We start from the raw sequence: 18674 nt of genomic DNA, 5'->3' as shown, positions 1-18674 counted from the left end.
CCAGCAGGCCAGGGCCAGCCTCCCCATCCCCACCAGCATCTGCTTCAGCCACTCCCCTGCTTCCACTTCAGAGAAGCCCCCTCCCGGCTTCCCACTGGGAACCTCTTTCCGCAGAACAGTCTGGACTTTAAAGAGTCTCATGATACCTCCCATCGTCCTAATCTCATCTCAGTCTGCCTTTCAACAGGTCATCTCATTGCCCTCATTTCTGAATACAGGATGTGGGGTCCCCACTGGAGCCCCATGTTCTGGCCTCTGAGGTCCACTGAGAGCATCATTGCGTGGACAGTGGGGGCTTATGTCCTCGGGGCTGAAGCTGACTGGCCTGAACTGAGTGCCATATGGGTGTAAGATGCACACCCTCGGGACTGTGGTCCTAGACTGGGCATGCCACTGTGCCCCGTTCCCAGGGTGGGGGGTGCTGTGGGCCCCCAGGAGACCCGGTCCTCTGGCTCCTAGCAGCAGAGGTGTGGGATGGCGGCAGATCTGGCTGTGTGCCGTGTTTTGCTGAGGGCATCCCTGAGCGTGCACAGTAGGTCTGCCTGAGGTCGCTCTTGCAGTGCATATTCTGAGTATTTTCAGCTGTGTGTGCACTGTGGGGATGTGGCCCGGCACCGCGTGTGCAGCTCATACTTGGTGGGCTGTGTAATGTGCAGAGGGGCTGCCAAGGGCAGCGGAGGTGTGGATTTTTTTCCAGCGTGATCACATGAATCCTACCACCACCCTCCCCTGCCACTGGGCCTGTGCTGTCCCACCCCACAGCCAGGAAGCTGCTGGAGCCGCTGGGATGGAAGGAGGACAAGAGCCAGAGCTTTGTCCCAGTTGAACAGGGTCCACTGCTCTGGTCCCTGGATTCTCAAGGACAGTAAGGTCGGGGCTGGGTCCGCAGGTTGTCTTCAGGCCCATGCTGGCCAGGCCTGGGGAGGTGGGGCTGGGGTTTGGATGCCTTGCTGTGTCCAGGGCATCCCTTAAGGGGAGGGGGAGTTCTGGACCAGGGAAGGTGGGGCAGGCTCTCCAGGCCTCTTGCTGTGAGGACCCACATTCTTCTAGGTCCAGGGAGTAAGAAGGCTCCCAAAGCCTGACCCTATCCAGCCAGTCCCCTCTAGCCTTTCCTCAGAACAGCTGGGAGACCTCACCAGGTTCGCCCTCCCACCTGGCCCTGAGCTGAGGCCCAAGACCCCAAGTCCCTGATTCCAATTTTATGAGTTCATTCGGCTTCCAGTACCATGGGTGGCTCAACATAAATTCATTTTCTCAGATTATGGAAATTGGAAGTGCCAGATAAGGTTTCAGCAGGCTGGTTTCCTCTGCAGCCTCTCTCCTTGGCTTGTAGACAGATGCCTGTCTTCCTCCTGTGTCTTCCCGTGGCCTGCCCACTGCTGTGTCCACTTGGGAGGACACAAATCATTTGGGACTAGGACCCACCCTAGTAATTTCATTTTAATCATCTCTTTAAAAACCCCGTTTCCGAATACTGTTACATTTTGAGGTTCTGGGGGTTAGAACTTCAACATAAGAATTTGGTTGGTGATGGGGGGGATAGATTCAGCTCAGCTCATAATGCCAATAGATGCTCAGTGCCTGGAATCAAAGCTGAGTTCTCTAGGGGTCCCGGCCAGAGGGCATCCAGGCAGCATCCTGTCGGGCTACCCCTGCCCACCCCTGCTGTGGGGCCACTGGCTAGGCAACAGTCTGAGGTCCCTCCTGTGCAGGGAAATAGCTGCATCCTGAGGGAGGCTCATTATGTATTCAGCTCAGTCATGAGCTGAGGAAACCGGGGTTCTCAGGGACCCTGGGGGTGGCTCCCCTGTTGCTTAGCTGAGGGGCACTCAGTTGCCACGGTGACCTCAGTCTGCACAGTCAAACACATGGCCCAGCCACTTCTGGCTGGAGGGCTCCCCACCTCCCTTCAGAGTTCACACTGAGTGTTGAGTCCCTTGGTGACAAAAACATGGAAACGGTTGCCATGGCAGCCATTCTTTAGAGCCTTCAGACAGGAGTGCAAAGTTCAGGATGCCCAGAACAGCTGAAATGAAAATATGGGAAAATCTGCCACTTTTCGAATGGCATTCGATGCTCCCTGGGCCCAGCCATGCTTGCCTCTCCCCATCACCTTGGGCAAGTGTGGGCACAGGAGGGGAGCAGGGAGGGCCCTGGGGGTGAAGGCGGCCGGGTGGCCCCTGGAGACCTTGAGTGAGGCTGGCCTGCATGGGCAGCCAAGCCGAGCTGAAGGAAGGCCCAAGGCCTGGAGCTGTAAGCGGGCAGGTGGCGACCGCTCAGCGTTACCTGGGGACATGGTCTTGTGGCTGCTGGAGCCACCCAGACTGCCCCTGGCTTGGTTTCTTCCTCCATAATCTGGAGAGACAAGCTGCTGCTCCCTTCTCAGCCACCAGGATAATCCCCAGCCCAATCCAGGGGTGAAGGGTATGGGGTGTGGTGGGTAGGCTCTGCAAGGGGAAGGCACCCTGTGCTGACCGTGGGGATGGGGAAGATGGCCGCGTTTCCCTGAGTGGAGGTTCGAGCGGCAGCGGCCTCCTCTGGTGTCCCCTGGAATGATTGTGTGTCTTCTGCAGGCCCCTGTGGGCTCTGGTGACCATCCAAAGGGTTCTGAAGTCAGAGTTGTTTGGCAATCTAGTATGTGGCGCGCGTGCACACACACACACACACACACACACACACAAAACGCACGCATGATTTGTAGCTTAAAGGCTCTGACAAATCCTGCAGTGAGGAACCCTCTTGACTTTAACCGAGCATTTTCACAAACATATTTGAGCGAGTTCCCCCTTTTCTTTAAAAATATTTCATCCCATTCTTAAAATACTTCTTAATATCCTGGAGAAATAACGTCTGTTAACATTTATGAGGGCACCGATTCTCTGTTCCCTGGATCAGCAGCGTCAGCCCCAGTTGTCAGAGACCCTGGGGCCCAGCCGAGGGTGTCTGACAAGCTCTCCAGGGGATGCTGCTGCCAGTTTCCATTTCAGAGCTCCTGTGGGCGGGGAAGTGAAGAGGGGACTGGGGTGGAAGGGGAATGGCCTGGGGAATTGGAGGTCAGAGGGAGGGAGGGAGCCTGGCAGGGCTGGGAGGTGGGCGGTGAAGGACCCTGGACTCTGGAAGAGGAGCTGTGACCACCCTGAGGGCAGGTTCAGGGCACAATGCACATGGGCACTAAGATCCCATTATGGTTTTCTGAGATTGGGTCAAGGGCAAGGTTGTGTATCTGGAGGTGTAGAGGCTTGATATTAAGTGATGGGGCCTTTGGAAATGCCTGGGGATGGGGAAAATGGCCATGTTCCTCTTCAGGGAACCACCTGAGGACGTGCCCACCTATCCTGTGAGGACTGGCTAGATGCTGTCCAATAGGGCAGGTGCTGGGGGCAGATGGACTCTGTCCAGAGTGCTGGGGGTGTGGGGAGGGGGTGGAGCGATCAATTCCTATAGGCTTCCTTTGTCCTTTGTGGACCCTAGGAGGGTGCTTGTCCCCAAAAGCAGTACTGAGTGGCATCTTCAAAAAGGCAGAAGGTAAGGCTTCTGGAGCAGTGGCCCTGGCCCAGGTATCAGCAGGTGGAGTTACAGAATCAGCTGTGCCATCACCCACCCATCCGCTGTGCAGTCACCTCCCAGCTGTGGGTCTCCTCTTCTTCATCAAACAGGCTGCCCCCGCCTCGGCCTCGGAGGGTGGGGGCAGGGCTGACTTGGCCCCAGGAGCTGGGGGTGCAGGCAGCACTCTGCGGCCCGTGGCCCACCCGTCTGTCTGCCTGTGTTTCCTTGCAGCCGTCCAAATCCACATCCTGAAAGCGGACAAGGCGGGGGACTGGTGGAAGTTCACAGTGAACATCATCTCCGTCTACAAGCAGGGCACGAGCCGCATCCGCCGCGGTGACCAGAGCCTGTGGATCCGCTCGCGGGACATCGCCTGCAAGTGCCCCAAAATCAAGCCTCTCAAGAAGTATTTGCTGCTGGGCCACGCGGAGGACTCGCCCGACCAGAGCGGCATCGTGGCGGACAAGAGCAGCCTGGTGATCCAGTGGCGGGACACGTGGGCGCGGCGGCTGCGCAAGTTCCAGCAGCGCGAGAAGAAGGGCAAGTGCAAGAAGGCCTAGCGCGGAGGCCACGGCGCGCGGGGCCGGCGGGCGGGGCGCGGGACCGGGCCGAGCGCGAGCGCGCGGCCCGCCACCGTTGCGGCCTGGACTTGGCCCGGCAGGGCTTTCCCAGGTGGGGGGGCGGGGGCGGGACCGCGGCCGGGGCGGGGGCGGGGCCCTCGGCGGCCCCGCCCCCGCCCCCCGCGCGCCCCGGGCGGGAGCGGCGCGCCGGGCTGGGTGCGCAGCAGGCCAGGCCCTGGAGAAATGAGGGCGAGACTTAAGCTACCTCACGGGCACCTTCCAGAGCAGCGACCGCGGCCCTAGGGCCAGGCGGGGTCGCCGCGCCGGGGGGCAGGCAGCCTGACCTGGGGCCGAGGTCTGCCCGGAATCGCGCCGGTGGGGCCGCGCCCGCGGCTCGTGGACGGTCAGGAGGGGGCCGTGAGGGGACCTGAATTCTCAGGCCCGCAGCCTGGGCGGGGGGGCTGAGCGGGCCGGTCAAACCACCACCCCCAAAACACAAAAGACTGACGGAAATCCACGCCCTTTCCCCGCCCCTTCTTTGCGCCTCCCCAGGGGCCCTGGCTCTGACACCTGGGGCCCAGGTGAAGGGGCCTGGCGGGTTTCGGGGGACGTGGAAGCGGCCTCTGCAGACTGCGTTCCCCGTGCGGCCTGTGGTCTCCACTGCCACCTGCTGAGTTGGTGGTTCTCGGTAGGGTCTTGGGGTGAGGCAGAGGGGGGTACCATCTGCAGGGCCACAGGAGCTGAATGCCCCGCGGGTGCCTGCCCCTGCCCGGATCCCAGCCCCTGCCGAGGGCAGTGCGCCCCAGGACGCCCCGGAGAAGCCCAAGCCGGGTGGTCACTGCCCCACGCTGGAGCTGCCCGCCGGTGGATGCACTGCGAAGGTGAAACCTCCCAGAGAGTTCCCTTTGTGGAAACTTGGAGCCAGTCTCTTTATGACATTTTCCAGGGGAGGAGGAAGGGGTACTGGCTGGGATTACAGTACTGACGCTATTTGGGTAATGACATCAGCTCCCACAAGGCCCCTCAACAGTATCAACAGCTGGGAAGGGCTTGGATGGACATGGAATGCAGGTTGCAAAGGCAGTTGGGCCTGGCTTGGGGAAGGTTCCTGCCGGAGTGGGCAGAGGTCTGCTGGCTTAGCAAGGTGCCAGAGCACCCGAGCCTTGGGCAGGCAGGGGCAGGGACGACCAGGTTCCCCGGGGTCAGGAAAGCCAGGACCATTTCCTGTTGCTGCCCTCGCTCCTGTGTCCCCAATGGAAGAGACAGAGGCTGCTGGGCCAGGAAAGACTTCTGCAGCCACCCCTGTCCTGGGGCTGGCTCGGTCTAATTGGGCAGCCCCTCGCCTGCTCCTCTCTGGTTGCCCTCCTTGGGGAGGCCTCCCATACCCCATCGTGTGGCCAGGCCCCCTTTCCAAAGCTCCCTAGAGACGCTGTCCCCAGGCAGGCCGCCCTAGTAGGGCTGGTTGCCTCACACAGGGCCCATCCCTGGGCCCTGGGACCGTGGGCCGCCTGAGCTCTCTGCACTGCCCTGGGGCCCACATCCTCACACCTGGCACTCTGAATAGAGGCCTGGCTCCCCTTTCCGTCAGGAAATTGGTTTCATTTTCCCTGCCGGAGTTTGGTGGCTCACAAGGGTCATATCAAGTGTGAACTTGGCCTCTAATGGTCTGGCTTCCTTCTGCCTTCCCCTCTTCAGCCAGCATCATGGCTGCCATATACTGAGCACCTGCTCTGTGCCAGGCACTTTACCCACATGATCTCATATACCCTCATGACCAGAGGCTCACCCCACTTTCACCAGCGAGGAAACAAACACATAGGCCCACAGGCACCAGGCAAGTCAGCGTTCAGGCTCCACAGGCAGGCTGTCTTGCCCAGCACCCACACCACCCCTTGCTGCACGCTGGCTCTGCGCCACCCACTCAGTTGCTGCAGTGGGCTGTGAGGGGTGTGCCTGGGGGGCAAGTGAGATGCTGGCCCTGGTTTACTGCCTCTAGCCTGGGGAGTAGAAGGGGGTGAGTGGGCACAACATCTGCAGAGGTAGCAGCAAGAACGGTGGGTGAGGCAGGGGTAAACGTGCTACGGGGCAGCCCCTGGAAGTCCCAGTCCAAGAAGGTAGGCTGTGGCTGATCCTGAGACACAGTAGTAGGATGTCTGACTGTCTGGGTGTGTTTGGAGGGATTTCAGGACCAAACTGCCCTGGGAAGGGGTATTTGTCTTTCCTGATTCCAGGCTCAGGGTTGGGAGCCTAGGAACCTCTGCCCAAGCAGCCAGTCCTCTGAGGCCCAGCATGTGTGTTTAAGTGCCGTTAGCATCTTGGAGGCCTCTGCACGGTGCTGGCCCATAGTCCTTGAGCAGTAGCACATGCTAGGATGGTTGTCTGTTTCTTGTTACACCAGCTTGGCTTCCTTACCTGCTGGGAAGGGCTGTGCAGCACTGCCGCCTCCCATTCTGGGTCTGTCTTGCCCCCGTCCAGTGAGGAGCTGGCTTCGGTGGCCTCTGAGGTCCCACAGCTCTGGCGCCAGCCGCCTGTCAAACATGCCTCTTGCTTTAAGTTCATCCAGTCTCCAGCCTCGCCCTCCTGCTCAGCATCCCAAGGGCCTGGCCCCTGGGGAATGTGTCTGGGCAGCTGGGTCAGCATGAGGACACTGTTGGGCTATCAGTCGTCACAGGCTGCATCCCTGTCTCACGGGCCCAGCCAGAACCCAGGCCAGCACTCTTCTGATTCAGCCGCTGACCTCAGCGCTGAGGACCCATCCTTGGGAAAGCACCCCTCTCCCACCCCGCCCCCTCCCCAGGAGGAGATGGAACTCAGAACTGAGGTGCACCCGTTTGTACAGTTAGGAAGGGATGTAAAATGGAACTAGATTTTGATTCTGAAGAGTGTATTAACCAGAGTCCTGATATGTAGGTGTTTGAAGAAAAACATACCAGATTAGTCACTTTTTAAAAAACCACCAGATTCCCCAGTTGTCCTTTTTCTTACCTGCTGGGTGGTCTGGAGCCCCTGACAGCGGAGTGCCTGCTTCAGGGACACACGGTAATGCCGAAGAGTTTGGGGTGGTGGGAAGGGGGAGGGTGTGGCCTAGACTAGCCTGCAGGCTGTGGCTTCTGTCTTGAGAAAGCAAGGTAGGAAGCAGTGTCCTCAGGGGCAACTCTCCCTCCACCCAGCAAGCAGGAAAGGGTACAGACCAACTCGGCCTTGCTCCTGGTTGAAATGAGAAGGAAAGCAAGGAGACCCTGAAGCACTGGGAAATGGTCCCTCTGGGAAATAAGAAATGTTAGGATCTCAACATGTAAGGGAAGCCTCCACTCCCATCCCTGCCCCCAGAGAGACCGGGGAGTGGATGAACATGACTCAATGGCACAGCCACTGGGCCACGGTTCCTGGCCACAGCCACGCCAGACCCTAGGGGTGTCAGTGTGCACTTGTGGGGCCTCACCTCTTGTCAAAACCAAGCCAACCCCGTTCTTGTGTCATTGGACACTTCTCCCCACCCCTGCTCCCAAATGCACACTCGCCTGCCCCTGGCCCCCCAGCTCCCTCCTGCATTTTGGAGTTCTGTTCACTCAGAATTTGTAAATGTTTAGTTGTGACCATGACATACTGTTTGGGTCAGTGTTCCTTTCCAATGCATACTAATATATTATGGTTATTATATATGAATATATTTAATGACATGGAAAAAGTTGTGGATTTTCTTTTTTTTTAAAGTTTTTTTGTTGTTAGAGTTGTAATGGACCCAGATGAAAGTTGTAATATGGGCCCCACATGATAGAACTAAATTCAGCTATCAATTAAATAAACTCTGTACACTGTTCCTGTGTCTCCTAGTCTTTACTGGTGGCCTGAGCTTGTAGGGAGAGAGAAAGGTGTCTTCAGACAACTTAAGGAAAATGGAGCTTTAAGAATCCCCCAGCAAGACAAAGCCCTAACTACCCGAAAAAAGCCAGCAAAGAGCAATTTTGCTTGGAAAGTCCTAGGGGTTGCTCTCTCTGAATACAATTTTGAGCTAAAAGTCTCCCAAATTCCCCAAGAAACCATCCCTGGGATCCATCTTTGCCACTCCCTGGGGCTCCAGGCCAGGGAGACTCCAGGGGATGGAGAAGTGGTCTTGTGTCCTCTCGCCTGCCCCAAATCCGACAGCAGGGCAGAGCACACCTTTGAACCCCTCACTCTGATTCAGAGTGTGCAACTGGTTTTTGCCTTTCACACAGCCGGTTTCTGCTATCCCAAGCCAAGCGGAGGCTCACCAAGGGAGACAACAGGGTTAGTGAAACTCAAGAATATTTTTCAAGCCCTGCTAACAGCTTTGTGCGGTGCAGGGGCCGCCAGTGCCAGCACCACGCAGCCCCCAGGAGCTGAGCTCACTGGGTTTTCTGAGAGACTACATTTAAACCTCCAAATGGGTGTGATTTCTTTATTAAATAAACAATTCAGTCAGTAGGAACATGTGTTGCCATGCAAAGTGGAGTTGATCGTCACCAGGAAGGTGTAATTTCTGCACCCAGCTGTTTCAAAGACAAGTCTTTAATGACAGACCTGTCTTGGCCCCTAGAAGGCATGGAAAGCCCTTTTCTTGCTGCATGGAGGGAGAGCTGACAGAGATGCCTTTAGTAGCGTCTCAGGAAGAAACAGGGTCAGCTTCCTGAAGGAGTCCTGATCACAGGAACAGCTCCTGTGCTGTTGGAACCAGGGGTCAAAGCGAGGACAGGCGAGGTCTCGGGGGGATGTCCCTGATGGAATGGCAATGCCCGACACTGAGTGGGCAGGGACAGGGTACAGGTCTCATCTGGCCGTCAGGCCAAGGAGAAAGCAAGCCTTTCTGCGGTCTCCGGCTCTTCTCAAGACCATTTCAGCCCCATCTGGACCAGTGGCAGGACTTAAGACCTGCTGAGAGGTGTGTGTGGCACTTGGAAGTCTGAGTCTTGGCTTCGGTCATTCAAGGTCCGGCTTCTGTGACGCAGCTGTTTGCTGTCCTTCATAAAACTGTCAGTGTCCAAGAGTGCCGTCCCCCTTTTGGGACTCTGCCACAGACAAGCCCTGATTGGCGGCTGCAGCCCCATCCCTGAAGGAAGCACGCAGCTGATCAGAGGCAGCATTAGGACAGGCACTGTAAGCAGCCTTGAAGAGAAGCCACTGACTTCTGCCAGACTCACTGCAGGAAACAAGCTGCCCGTGGTGACCGAAAAGCCCGTTTTAGAGACCGGAATGCTGATGCACACGAAGCTGAGTGACTCGGTCCAACGCAGTCACAGTCCAGTCAGAAGCCCAGACCCCCGCTGGGCAAGGGTGCTTCCAGGGCCTGCTCCCACCCTCAAAGCCCTCCCTCCATTTCCCCTGCCAGAGACAGTGTCCTGGATGGGCCCTGCCCGCTCACGGCACAGGTACCCCTTGGTTTCAGGCTTTGTTGAATAGACATATCTTTCCATGTTCTTGTAAGACATAAAGACATATAAGAACTACGCCAAGAAAAACTGGGAATGAAGGGTTGAATAGCCAGTGAGAAACAGTGTATGGATGGGTGAGCTCATTGCTTATCACACTGGAGATTCAACAGAACAGCAAGTCATTTCTGGAAAGAGGAAAATGCTCTTTGTTATTGGCATATCATTGGGAGGAGGTCTGAAATTCAATGAAGCAATTAGCGGAAAGATGAGTCTTGGTTCACTTTTTAAAATAAGTGGGGGAAAAAAACCCATTAACTTCTCAGGGCTAGCTTAGAAAACCCCACAGATAAAAGAGAATTTCTGGTCTATGCAACAAGCTCTCAGCATAACTCTGAAGCTGACGAAGCAGGGAGCCAGGGTTCTAAGGAAGCGGAGGCCCGCCTTGCCCCCCAGGAAGGGTAAGCGCCCCGCAGGCCGGCCGGCAGGGCCCTGTGGCTCGCTGAGAGAGAGTGGCGGCTCATGAGGCAGGGACAGTCAGGAGGTCAGCAGCGGGGGAGTGGAAGCAGGGCCCCGTGGCTCTGCAGGGGCGCAGGGGGCTTGAAAGGGGCAGAAGGGCCTGGGCTAATGAAAAAAATAAGGTTAGTTACATTTATTAATAATAAGGAAGTTTTGATGGAACAAAAGTACCCGTGGTAAGCAGGTGTCTGCATTTCTTTATATGGTATCCAGACCTGAAATGCTTATAATTAATAATCAGTTAAGTTAAACAACACTTACACTGTTATTTTAATAAAGTTCGTTTTCACTGAAAAAGCACACGAGGTGATAGGTGCTGATGCCTCTCTCCGTTATGCGTGTGGTGAGGTCTTGCTGCTCACACAACCAACTCAGAGTGCCGTGGGCCCCCTGGGATGCCGGCTCGACACCCACCTGCAAGGGAGAAAACCAGGCCCTGCCGCAAGCTGGAAAGTGCCACCTTCATGTCAGCCACCTTGTTCTCAGGGGGCTGCCTGGGGGCAACACCCCCAGAGGGGCTCATGCCTGCCCCTGGGCACGCCCTGCCGCCTGCTTCCCTCTGCCCCGTGGCTCAGGGTGGCGGGCGCTCGGCAGGAGACACCCAGCCGAGGCAGCTACGGAAGGGTGCAGCCTTCCTGCCTGGCACTGCCCTGCCCTCTGGGCCTGGCACTGCCCGGCTCTGACAGGGTCCGCACAGTCTGACCTGGCCAGCTTTTCACCCCCCTCCCCTGCCCACGGGCCCAGAGAAGTGAAGTCACTTGTCCAGGTCACCCGGCTCGCAGTGCTGGGGCCGGGCCCAGAGCCCACTCAGGCGAAAGAACAGGAGCTGCTGTGTGAAGACACCGGCCCAGTGTGTGTGGCTTGAAAAGGCCTTTCCGTGTGACTGAGCCAGGGTGCCGTGGCTCTGGTTCAAAGATGCCCCACAAGTTGCCGGGGCTCCGTGCTGAGCAAGTTAAGAGGAGGTGAGAAAGTCAAACAGACCTTCAATGCTGCCTCCCAGGAGCCCCAAAGTGGGAGGGTTCCAAGGAGACGCTGTTGATGCAGACTGGGGGTTTGCATGACCAGACTGGGAGGTGCGGCGCTGTAGGCTCCGGGTTTTCCATCAGGTGATCCTTTGGCAACTGCCCCGCCCCTGCCTGGACAAGGCAGCACATGCTGAGCGCCACTGGCCTCCGGTCCAGCATAACCGTCTCCTTCGGGAGCACACCCACTTCAGACCCGCTGCTTCCCCTGCTTCCCCTTCGCCTCCCACCCAGGCGCTGACAGCATGGCTCCTGCTCCTGGCTGCCTCTACTCAGCCCTTCGCCACCTCCCATCTAAACACGGCCCCGCAGTTCTGCTCCCCCGTCCCCAGGGCCTCCACTCGCCGTCCACAGCGGAGCCTGGCTCTGCACAGAATGGCAGCCCCTTGGGGCAGCAGGGATTAGGGTCCAAACTGACACAACAGCTTTTTCTCTGAACAACAGTCTGCTTGGCAGCACTAGGTGGAAAGCATGTGATAGAAACCCTAAGCTCTGGACGTGGAGACCATCTGACCCAATGGGCTTAGACTTGGGTTAGAGGAGGAATCCTTCTCCAGCCGAGCCCAGCAGTGTGCTCTGGACATGTGCTAACTCACCCAATCCTCCCAGCAGCCCTGAGGCAGGAAATAGTCCGCTCTCATTTTCTAGAGGAGGAGATGTCATAGAAAGGGCCCCCTGCCCATGGTCAGAGCCGGTAAGGGGCCTGGTTATCACTGGGGCCACCCACCACCTGGCCCAGGCTCTCTGCCTTCTGAGCACTTCCTGGTGCTCTCCTGGCTGAGCAGGTGGCTGGTCCCAGCCAGTGAGTGCTGAGCACAGGCAACGGGGTCACTCCCAGCAGAACACTCCCCTGAAGGTGTCAGGGTTTCCAGAGTCCCCTGCTCTGCTGCAGAGCCCACTGGCTGTCCCACCTACAGTGGCCTGGGTTCCAGTGAGGAGATGTCTCTAAGCCCCTAGCTGACCTGCGACTGACACCACAGGAGCAGGACACCAGCATTTGGGACAGAGCTAGGCTGCTTGGATGTGGGTGGCTGTGCCCGTGGCACCATCCTGCCTGTGCCAGCCAATACAGGGTAGAGTCCACATGTGAGTGAGGCTGGGCTGGCTCCAGGGCTAGACCACCTCTTGTGGAAGGGAAGCACGTGTCCTGGCCACATGCACACCCCAGAGGGAAGCAGGACTGCTCAGGCGGAGCAGGGACAGGCAGGAACTGCAGTGACCCGACACCACTAGAGAACAGCTGCAGGAACAGGGCACCTGCCCTTCGCAGAAACTGATGACATACCAAGCCCAGGAAGCTACGGGTCCCTTGGAGTGGGGGCCGCATATCTGGACCCCAGAGCTTCCCAGCACCGCAGTCTCAGGTCTCCAGGTTCTAGGAAGTCACACTGCACCGGGCTGCACAGTGACTGTCCTCCTGTGTCCATCCAGTCACCACAGTGTCTTAGAAACCCCCAGGACGCCCTGCGCACAGGCCTGCTCTCTCCTTTTCCTCAGTGAGACCTTGTGCTTTGGAAGCTATGTGCCCCTTTGCTATGGAGGCCAAAAGCAAAGTCAGCTGGCCTCCTGCTTTCTATGCAGATGGGACAAGGGCACCCTCAACTCAGGCCTCAGTCACGCACCTTTGCAGGCCCACCCTGTTGGTCCACCTTCCTCACACAGACAGGCACGTGCACACTCACACGCAGGGTGGTCAGAGCCAGGTTAGGGGCTGATAAAGGCACTGTTCTCCTGACCTCCTCATCTCACATTTCTTTGAACCATGAACAGTACTGTCCAGCCTGATCACTTCCGTCCTATCCACCCTATTCAACAGATTTGGGTCTGGCTGCTTATAAAGATGTGTCAGTTTTGGAAAATGTGTTTACTGTCACTGAGGAAATGAAATCAAGAATGTGTTTCTAGGTCTGGAGGCATTTCCCAAAGCAGAGTCCAGAAACATTTCTGAGCAATGGCAGCAAGCCCCAGTACGAGTGGTGACTTTGGCAGGGTGGTGGGGTGGCAATGACACACTCAGACATGTGCCAGGACGGCCGCCTCTTCCACACAGCCCTCCTGTCACTCCTTGTTCCCCGCTGGGATGTGCGTGTCCTTGGCCATTCACTCATTGTGTGCTACGTGGGCACATGACTTCCCTAAGCAGAGCAGATATCTGAGGTTACAAACTGCCTATTAATTCCCCACGATGCCCAGCACACTGCAGAAAGGCTGGAATCCACTGGCAACCATGGGTCCATGTTGGGCTGGCACCAAAATGACCACGGTACAAACCAGAAGGGCCGCTCTGGGGCCGGGACCCTGGCAGCACTCCAGAGCTGCCGCACTAACTGCCTTCACTGAAGCAACACACAGCAAGAGCTCAGGGCTTTGGGGGGATTTATTGACAGCAGCTTTCATGTGCTGAAAGGGTGCTGAGCTTTCTCCATCTGACTGGCGGGTGTCACGGCTGTTGGTCCCTTTATGGCCACTAGCGGGTGGGCCAGACGGCAATGACCACGATGGCCACGAGCAGCAGTAAGATCACCATTATCATCCCTGAAAAACAGAAGCACGAAAGGCCCTTCAGTGAATCACTGAGCATCACACATCCATTGCCTTCAGAGAGGGCGGCGGATGTGTTTCTCCAGTTGCTTCTTCCCTCCAAGCCTTCAGACTGTGCCCCAGGGTGTGGGGGGCTGTCTACAGCCCCGAGGCCTTACTGCTGCACAACTCTGGCTTTGCAGGCTGTTGAGTGCAGGGCTCCAGAATCCCCAGCTCACAATCTCGAGAGTGCCAGCAAGTGGTGGCACTCCTGACAGCAAGGCTGGGGGGACCTGGGCGAGGAAGGGCGCGCACACGCACGCTTAGCCCCCAGCTCTAGTGTCTGTGCGCATGTCGGCCATTTGCTCTTTCCCTTGATGGAGCATCATGAAGCAAAGGCCCTTAGTGTTTACACAGAAATAACATCCGGGAATTCACCTTCTCTGCTGTCCACAGGGCTCTGCCTTTTTTCTTCTTGAGCCCAAGATACTTACATCGCCCACGTGTAAAAACAGCCAGGAGGGACTTTTTCTTCGTATATATTTTTAAGTTACTATTTTCTAGCTTCGTTTTGTGAAACTTTTGACTGGTGAACACAAAGGAGAGCATCGGCCCCGCAGTCAGTCTGGTCCCTGCGTCCAGCTCTCCCGCCAACCTGCCCTGTCTCCTCAGCTCATGCCTCTGGGCTTATGACTGCCCATCCCTTCAGCTGGTGCTCATGAGGCAGGCCCAGGAGGACACAGTCCCTTCTCTCACCCAGCGTGTGGTGAGGGCTCACCACTGCCAGCACCAGAGGCCAGCGTGGTCCTGGGGTCAAGGGACAGGGCAGAGCTACCACAACGTAAGCACTCAATAACCATGTGCTTCTTGAAGGATCCCTGAGCTACTGAGGCCCCAAGAGGCAAGTGAGGCACAGATGAGGTACCAGGCGAAAATGCTCTATGAAGTAACAGGTGGGACTGCCCATGTGAGACTGAGGAGCAGTTTCCAGAAAGGTCAGGCTTGTCAGTTCAACTTCTAATTCTCTTCTAGGAAGCCACCAACACATTACTGATCTTTTCAATGAAATAACCACTGGCCACATCTGGTTATTTAAATTTCAATTAACTAAAAGCCAAAAATTCCATTTCTCCATTACACTAACCATATGTCAAGTGCTCAAGACCACATCTGGCCAATGACAGTAAAGAACATTTCCATCACCATAGAAAGTTCTACTGGGCAAAACTGACATACATCTGGAGTTTTGATAATTTTATTTACTGCTGCATCCCAGCTTCCATGACAGTGTGTGGAGTGGAGACGCCATACATATTTGGGGAATAAACAGATAAATGGTTGCACAATGTGTGTTTAATACTCACTCAACACTTGGATAGTTTCCCACACTGGGAATTCTGCTTTCCCCTCTTCTTGAGCTGGTTTTGTTACAGTTTACTGGGGAATTGCCCAATCTTTCCTGAGTGTTCAAAAGTACTGGCAAAAAACTGTTCATTATGTTCTCCTATACTTTGAGTACTATGCTGTATCTATGTCCTTCTTTTAGTTTCTAACACCACTCCTTTGTGCAATCATTTTCTTGACTAGCCTTGCCAAGGTGCCTCTTTTTATTGACCTTTTCCAAGAACACGCCTTGACTTTGTTGACTATCTCTTGTCTTTTCTCTGTTTTATTAACTTCTGCATTTGTTCTTATTAATCTTACTAATCATACACTTTCTTTGGATTCACTTTGCTCTCTAACTTCTTGAATTGAAAGTTAACTCACCCATTTTCCGTCCTTCTAAATAGCACCCCTCTAAGCCTACAACTTTTGATAGGAAATGATTTCATTGTTAGTCTCTAAATTCTACATATTTTTTCTATTTCCAACCATTATTTTTTTCCTTTGGCCCCATAACTGTTTAGAAGTCTGTCTTAAAATTTTCAATTATATTGAAACATGCTTATCAAATCTTTTTAGAAGTCTCGGCTAACACATGCACTGTAATCTGATGTGAAAATATCTGTGATTTCTATTGGTGACAAGTCACAAGCATTATGTAGTTTATTGCCTACCTTCTTAATGGAAGAAAATGCAAAATCTCAATTAGAGGTAAGAAAATAAGAAAATGCAATTTGATTCCCCCTCAAGTTCACAGAGACCTGGCATTCTGTCCACAGGTGCAAATGGTTCAATGTAGTTCAAGCAGTGTAAGTTTTAAACAACCCATGTCCATGCTTTTAAATATTGAGACAGGACTTAAAGATACAGGGCCACCTTCCTTGTCATCTCCCTGTGACAGTGGGTGAGTTTTTTCTAATGCTTCTCTGATGATCCAATCCTTTGAGAGTACCCCCTTTTCAGGGAACTGAGATTCCCCCACCCCAACTCTACATGGACCCGAACTCAAGCCTTTACATTGGGGGGCAGCAAACCGTGGCCCTGGGCTCAAATTTGACTTGTGGTCTGTTTTTATACAACCCATCAGCCAAGACTGGTTTTTATATTTTTTAAGGGTTGTCAAGAAAGAAAAAGAAGATGTGACACAGTGTCTGTGGTCTGCAAAGCCTTAGCTATTTACTGTCTGGGCTTTCCAGGATTTGGCCAATCCCTGCTCTGTCTCACTACGGCTGATAATGGCCCAGCTGCAGCACCGGTTCGTTCATTTAGGTCCTGGTTTCCAGTTCTCTCTCCATTTCTTCATCTGGAGATTTCCTTTCTTCCTTGTAAATGCAGCTATGCATTAACATTTTAGGGGGGTGTAATATTTTATCTAGCATTTGGAGATGCTTGTTGTAAGGGGTGTGTGTGTGAATATTCTCTTGTCTCTCTCGTTGCCAGAACCAGAACAAATCTTTTCATTCATTTCTGATTCCAAAAACATCTTCAGGTTGATCAAAAGCTCCCCCTGGGCAGGAAGCCCACTCCTTCCTGGCTGGGGTGAAAGGTTTCTATTGTGCAATATCAGGAAAAAATCATGGAAATGGGGGAAGGAGACAGACTGAGGAGTGCTTGGGGGCAAGTGCTTAGCACCCCAGAGCACAGGTTTACCATAAAGACCAGGGGAGGTGGAGTTCTGTAGAGGAGAGGAGGGACGATGAGCAGTGTGTCAGGAGGAAGGCCTGTGACTGACACTCAGGCCAGATCAGAGCCCGGGAGGCACTGCAGGCTGAGGAGTTCTTGTGCAGCAAGGGTTCGAGGTGGAGGATGAGACGGCCTGAAGGAGAGGCTGCTTGCAGTGACCTTGAATTTTCAAATCAGGGTGATTATGAGAAGAGCAGAGCAAGTGATAACAAGGAAATCAAGAACAATGACTGGTTGGGAAGAAGAAACCGCACATCTGGCTTTAGTTTACACACACATGGAGCTTGCAGTCCCAGGGCAGAGGCCTCAAGGAATCAGCCGTCACCGCCTCCCCCGCTAGGGCCACCGCAGTGGGCCGACGGCCACGCTCTATCCAGCCCACACTCCAGACTGAGCCGCAACGTTTAGCAGATCAGGTTACTTCTGGGCTTCAAACTCTCAGGTGGCTTCGGCTGCATCCAGGCCTGGACAGCCCTGCACCACCTGCCCTGCTGCCCCGGGAGCCACGCTCTGTGCCCCCGCTGTTGCCACCCCAGCCCCAGCTCCTCCAGGCTGCCCCGCTCCTCGCTGCCATCGGCCTCCATGATCTGTCCATCCCGCCAGGAGCGCCGTCCCCTCTCAGCCTGTCCACCGCTACACGGCCCCCTCCAACACCAGCACAGCACCCCTTCCTCAGGGCCTCCTGCTGGGCCTGCCGTTACCTGCATTCTCACTGTCACCTCTCTGGCTCCACAGCCCTTCTGAAGTCGTGACATGATAGAGAGCCCTAGCTGCTCACTGTCTCCACCACAGGCACGTGAGTGTCTAGGACCGGGGCCATGCCTGCAGCTTGCCGTCAACCTTCCAGCACCTCAAACAAGGCCCTGCACGCCAAGGGGCATAGCACGGTCTTTATCTAAATGAGTAAAGATACTGAACATTTGAGAGAGACAAGAGGAGTCAACAAGAAAGACACAGGAAGAACTGTCAACAGAGAGAGAGAGAGGGAAGCTAAGAAAATGTGCCGAGGCAGCCAAGGAAACAGAAAATTCAAAAAGTGGTCAACACCAATCTACGCACACTGCCCAGACACAAGGCGGACAGAGAAAAGCTCCCGGGCTTTGGAGACCTTTCTGGTACAGTTTGAGCAAAAGGCTGGGTGGCCCTTTGGAACTATGATTGATAACAGCAATGCCTCCTTAAGCTGTGATTATTCTATCAGAGAAACTGTGAATTGTACAAATCATGCCGTGGTGAAGCCATGACAGGGCACACAATACCTATGAAAAATGAAAATGCACTTCAGCTATTAATGCACAGAGTGGCCTGGTGATATGTGGTCAACTGGGTTCTTGTCCAGAGATGAAAAGGGGGACTTCAGGGACCATGACAAATAAGACTTTTACATTTTAAACCTTTTCAGAGCAAACTGGGTCCTCTGGCTAGGAGACTTTCAGCAGGTGTACACGGAGGGTCAACTGAGGAAATCATTTTAAGACAGCAAGTGACAGTGATAAGCAAAAGCCAACTGAAGCCTTTTGGATTCTTTTGGTCAAGGAGTAGGTGTTGACCTGCCCCGTCACCACAATCCTTCCTCTTTAACAAGAGTGGCTTTCTGAGAATGTGCTCACAGCTTGGGCCCCTCCCCTCAGCGGCGTCTCTCTCCTCTGAAGATGTTTCAGAAAGAGTGACCAAGGCCTTCCTAAAGCCAGGGAGAGCCGAGCTGCACTGTACACAGACCACCGGCACATGCCAGGTCCTGTACTAAGCGCTACACATGACTCGCCTCGCCAAATCCCAACAGTGGGGTGCTTGGACTCCATTGTATACATGAGGTGCTCAGGTTCCAGAGAGCAGACTCTTGTCCTTAAGGCCTGACCACTGGCAAAGGGAAGAGCTAGGATTGGCCCCCTGTCCATGCCCTGACCCCCTCTGGACCAGTAAGGCCTGTTTGGGGGGCTTCTGACTCCTAACAGAGTGTGGGGTTCATCAGGAAGAGGGGCCCAGACTCCCTTGGGCTGAAAAACTAGGATAAAATTCCTCTCTTTTTCCCCCTTTTTCTCTCTCCCCGTCCT

The 18674-nt window shown here is 55.0% G+C and overlaps 2 protein-coding genes across 7 annotated transcripts in view; one reads left to right on the top strand and one right to left on the bottom strand.

Annotated features, from left to right (window-relative positions):
• Nucleotides 1-18674, top strand: part of NTN1 (netrin 1) — a 207451-nt gene that overhangs the window by 186818 nt on the left and 1959 nt on the right. For 3 of the 5 annotated variants that reach the window (XM_036896158.2, XM_036896159.2, XM_036896157.2), the window contains exon 7: nt 3778-7926. In XM_036896158.2, coding sequence (XP_036752053.1) covers nt 3778-4106 — 329 coding nt within the window. In that variant the 3' untranslated portion in view covers nt 4107-7926. Of the gene's footprint in view, nt 1-3777; nt 7927-18674 lie in introns of those variants that run through there. The other 2 variants (XM_057500879.1, XM_057500880.1) reach the window with 2 other exon arrangements.
• Nucleotides 13394-18674, bottom strand: part of STX8 (syntaxin 8) — a 292360-nt gene continuing 287079 nt past the window's right edge. For both annotated transcript variants that reach the window (XM_057500881.1, XM_057500882.1), the window contains exon 8: nt 13394-13569. In XM_057500881.1, the coding sequence (XP_057356864.1) occupies nt 13502-13569 (68 nt within the window). In that variant the 3' untranslated portion in view covers nt 13394-13501. The remainder of the gene's footprint in view (nt 13570-18674) is intronic.

Source organism: Manis pentadactyla, chromosome 4, assembly GCF_030020395.1.
Source record: "Manis pentadactyla isolate mManPen7 chromosome 4, mManPen7.hap1, whole genome shotgun sequence".
In the NCBI taxonomy this organism is placed as follows: Eukaryota; Metazoa; Chordata; class Mammalia; order Pholidota; family Manidae; genus Manis; species Manis pentadactyla.
This window is presented reverse-complemented; position numbering and strand designations above follow the sequence as displayed.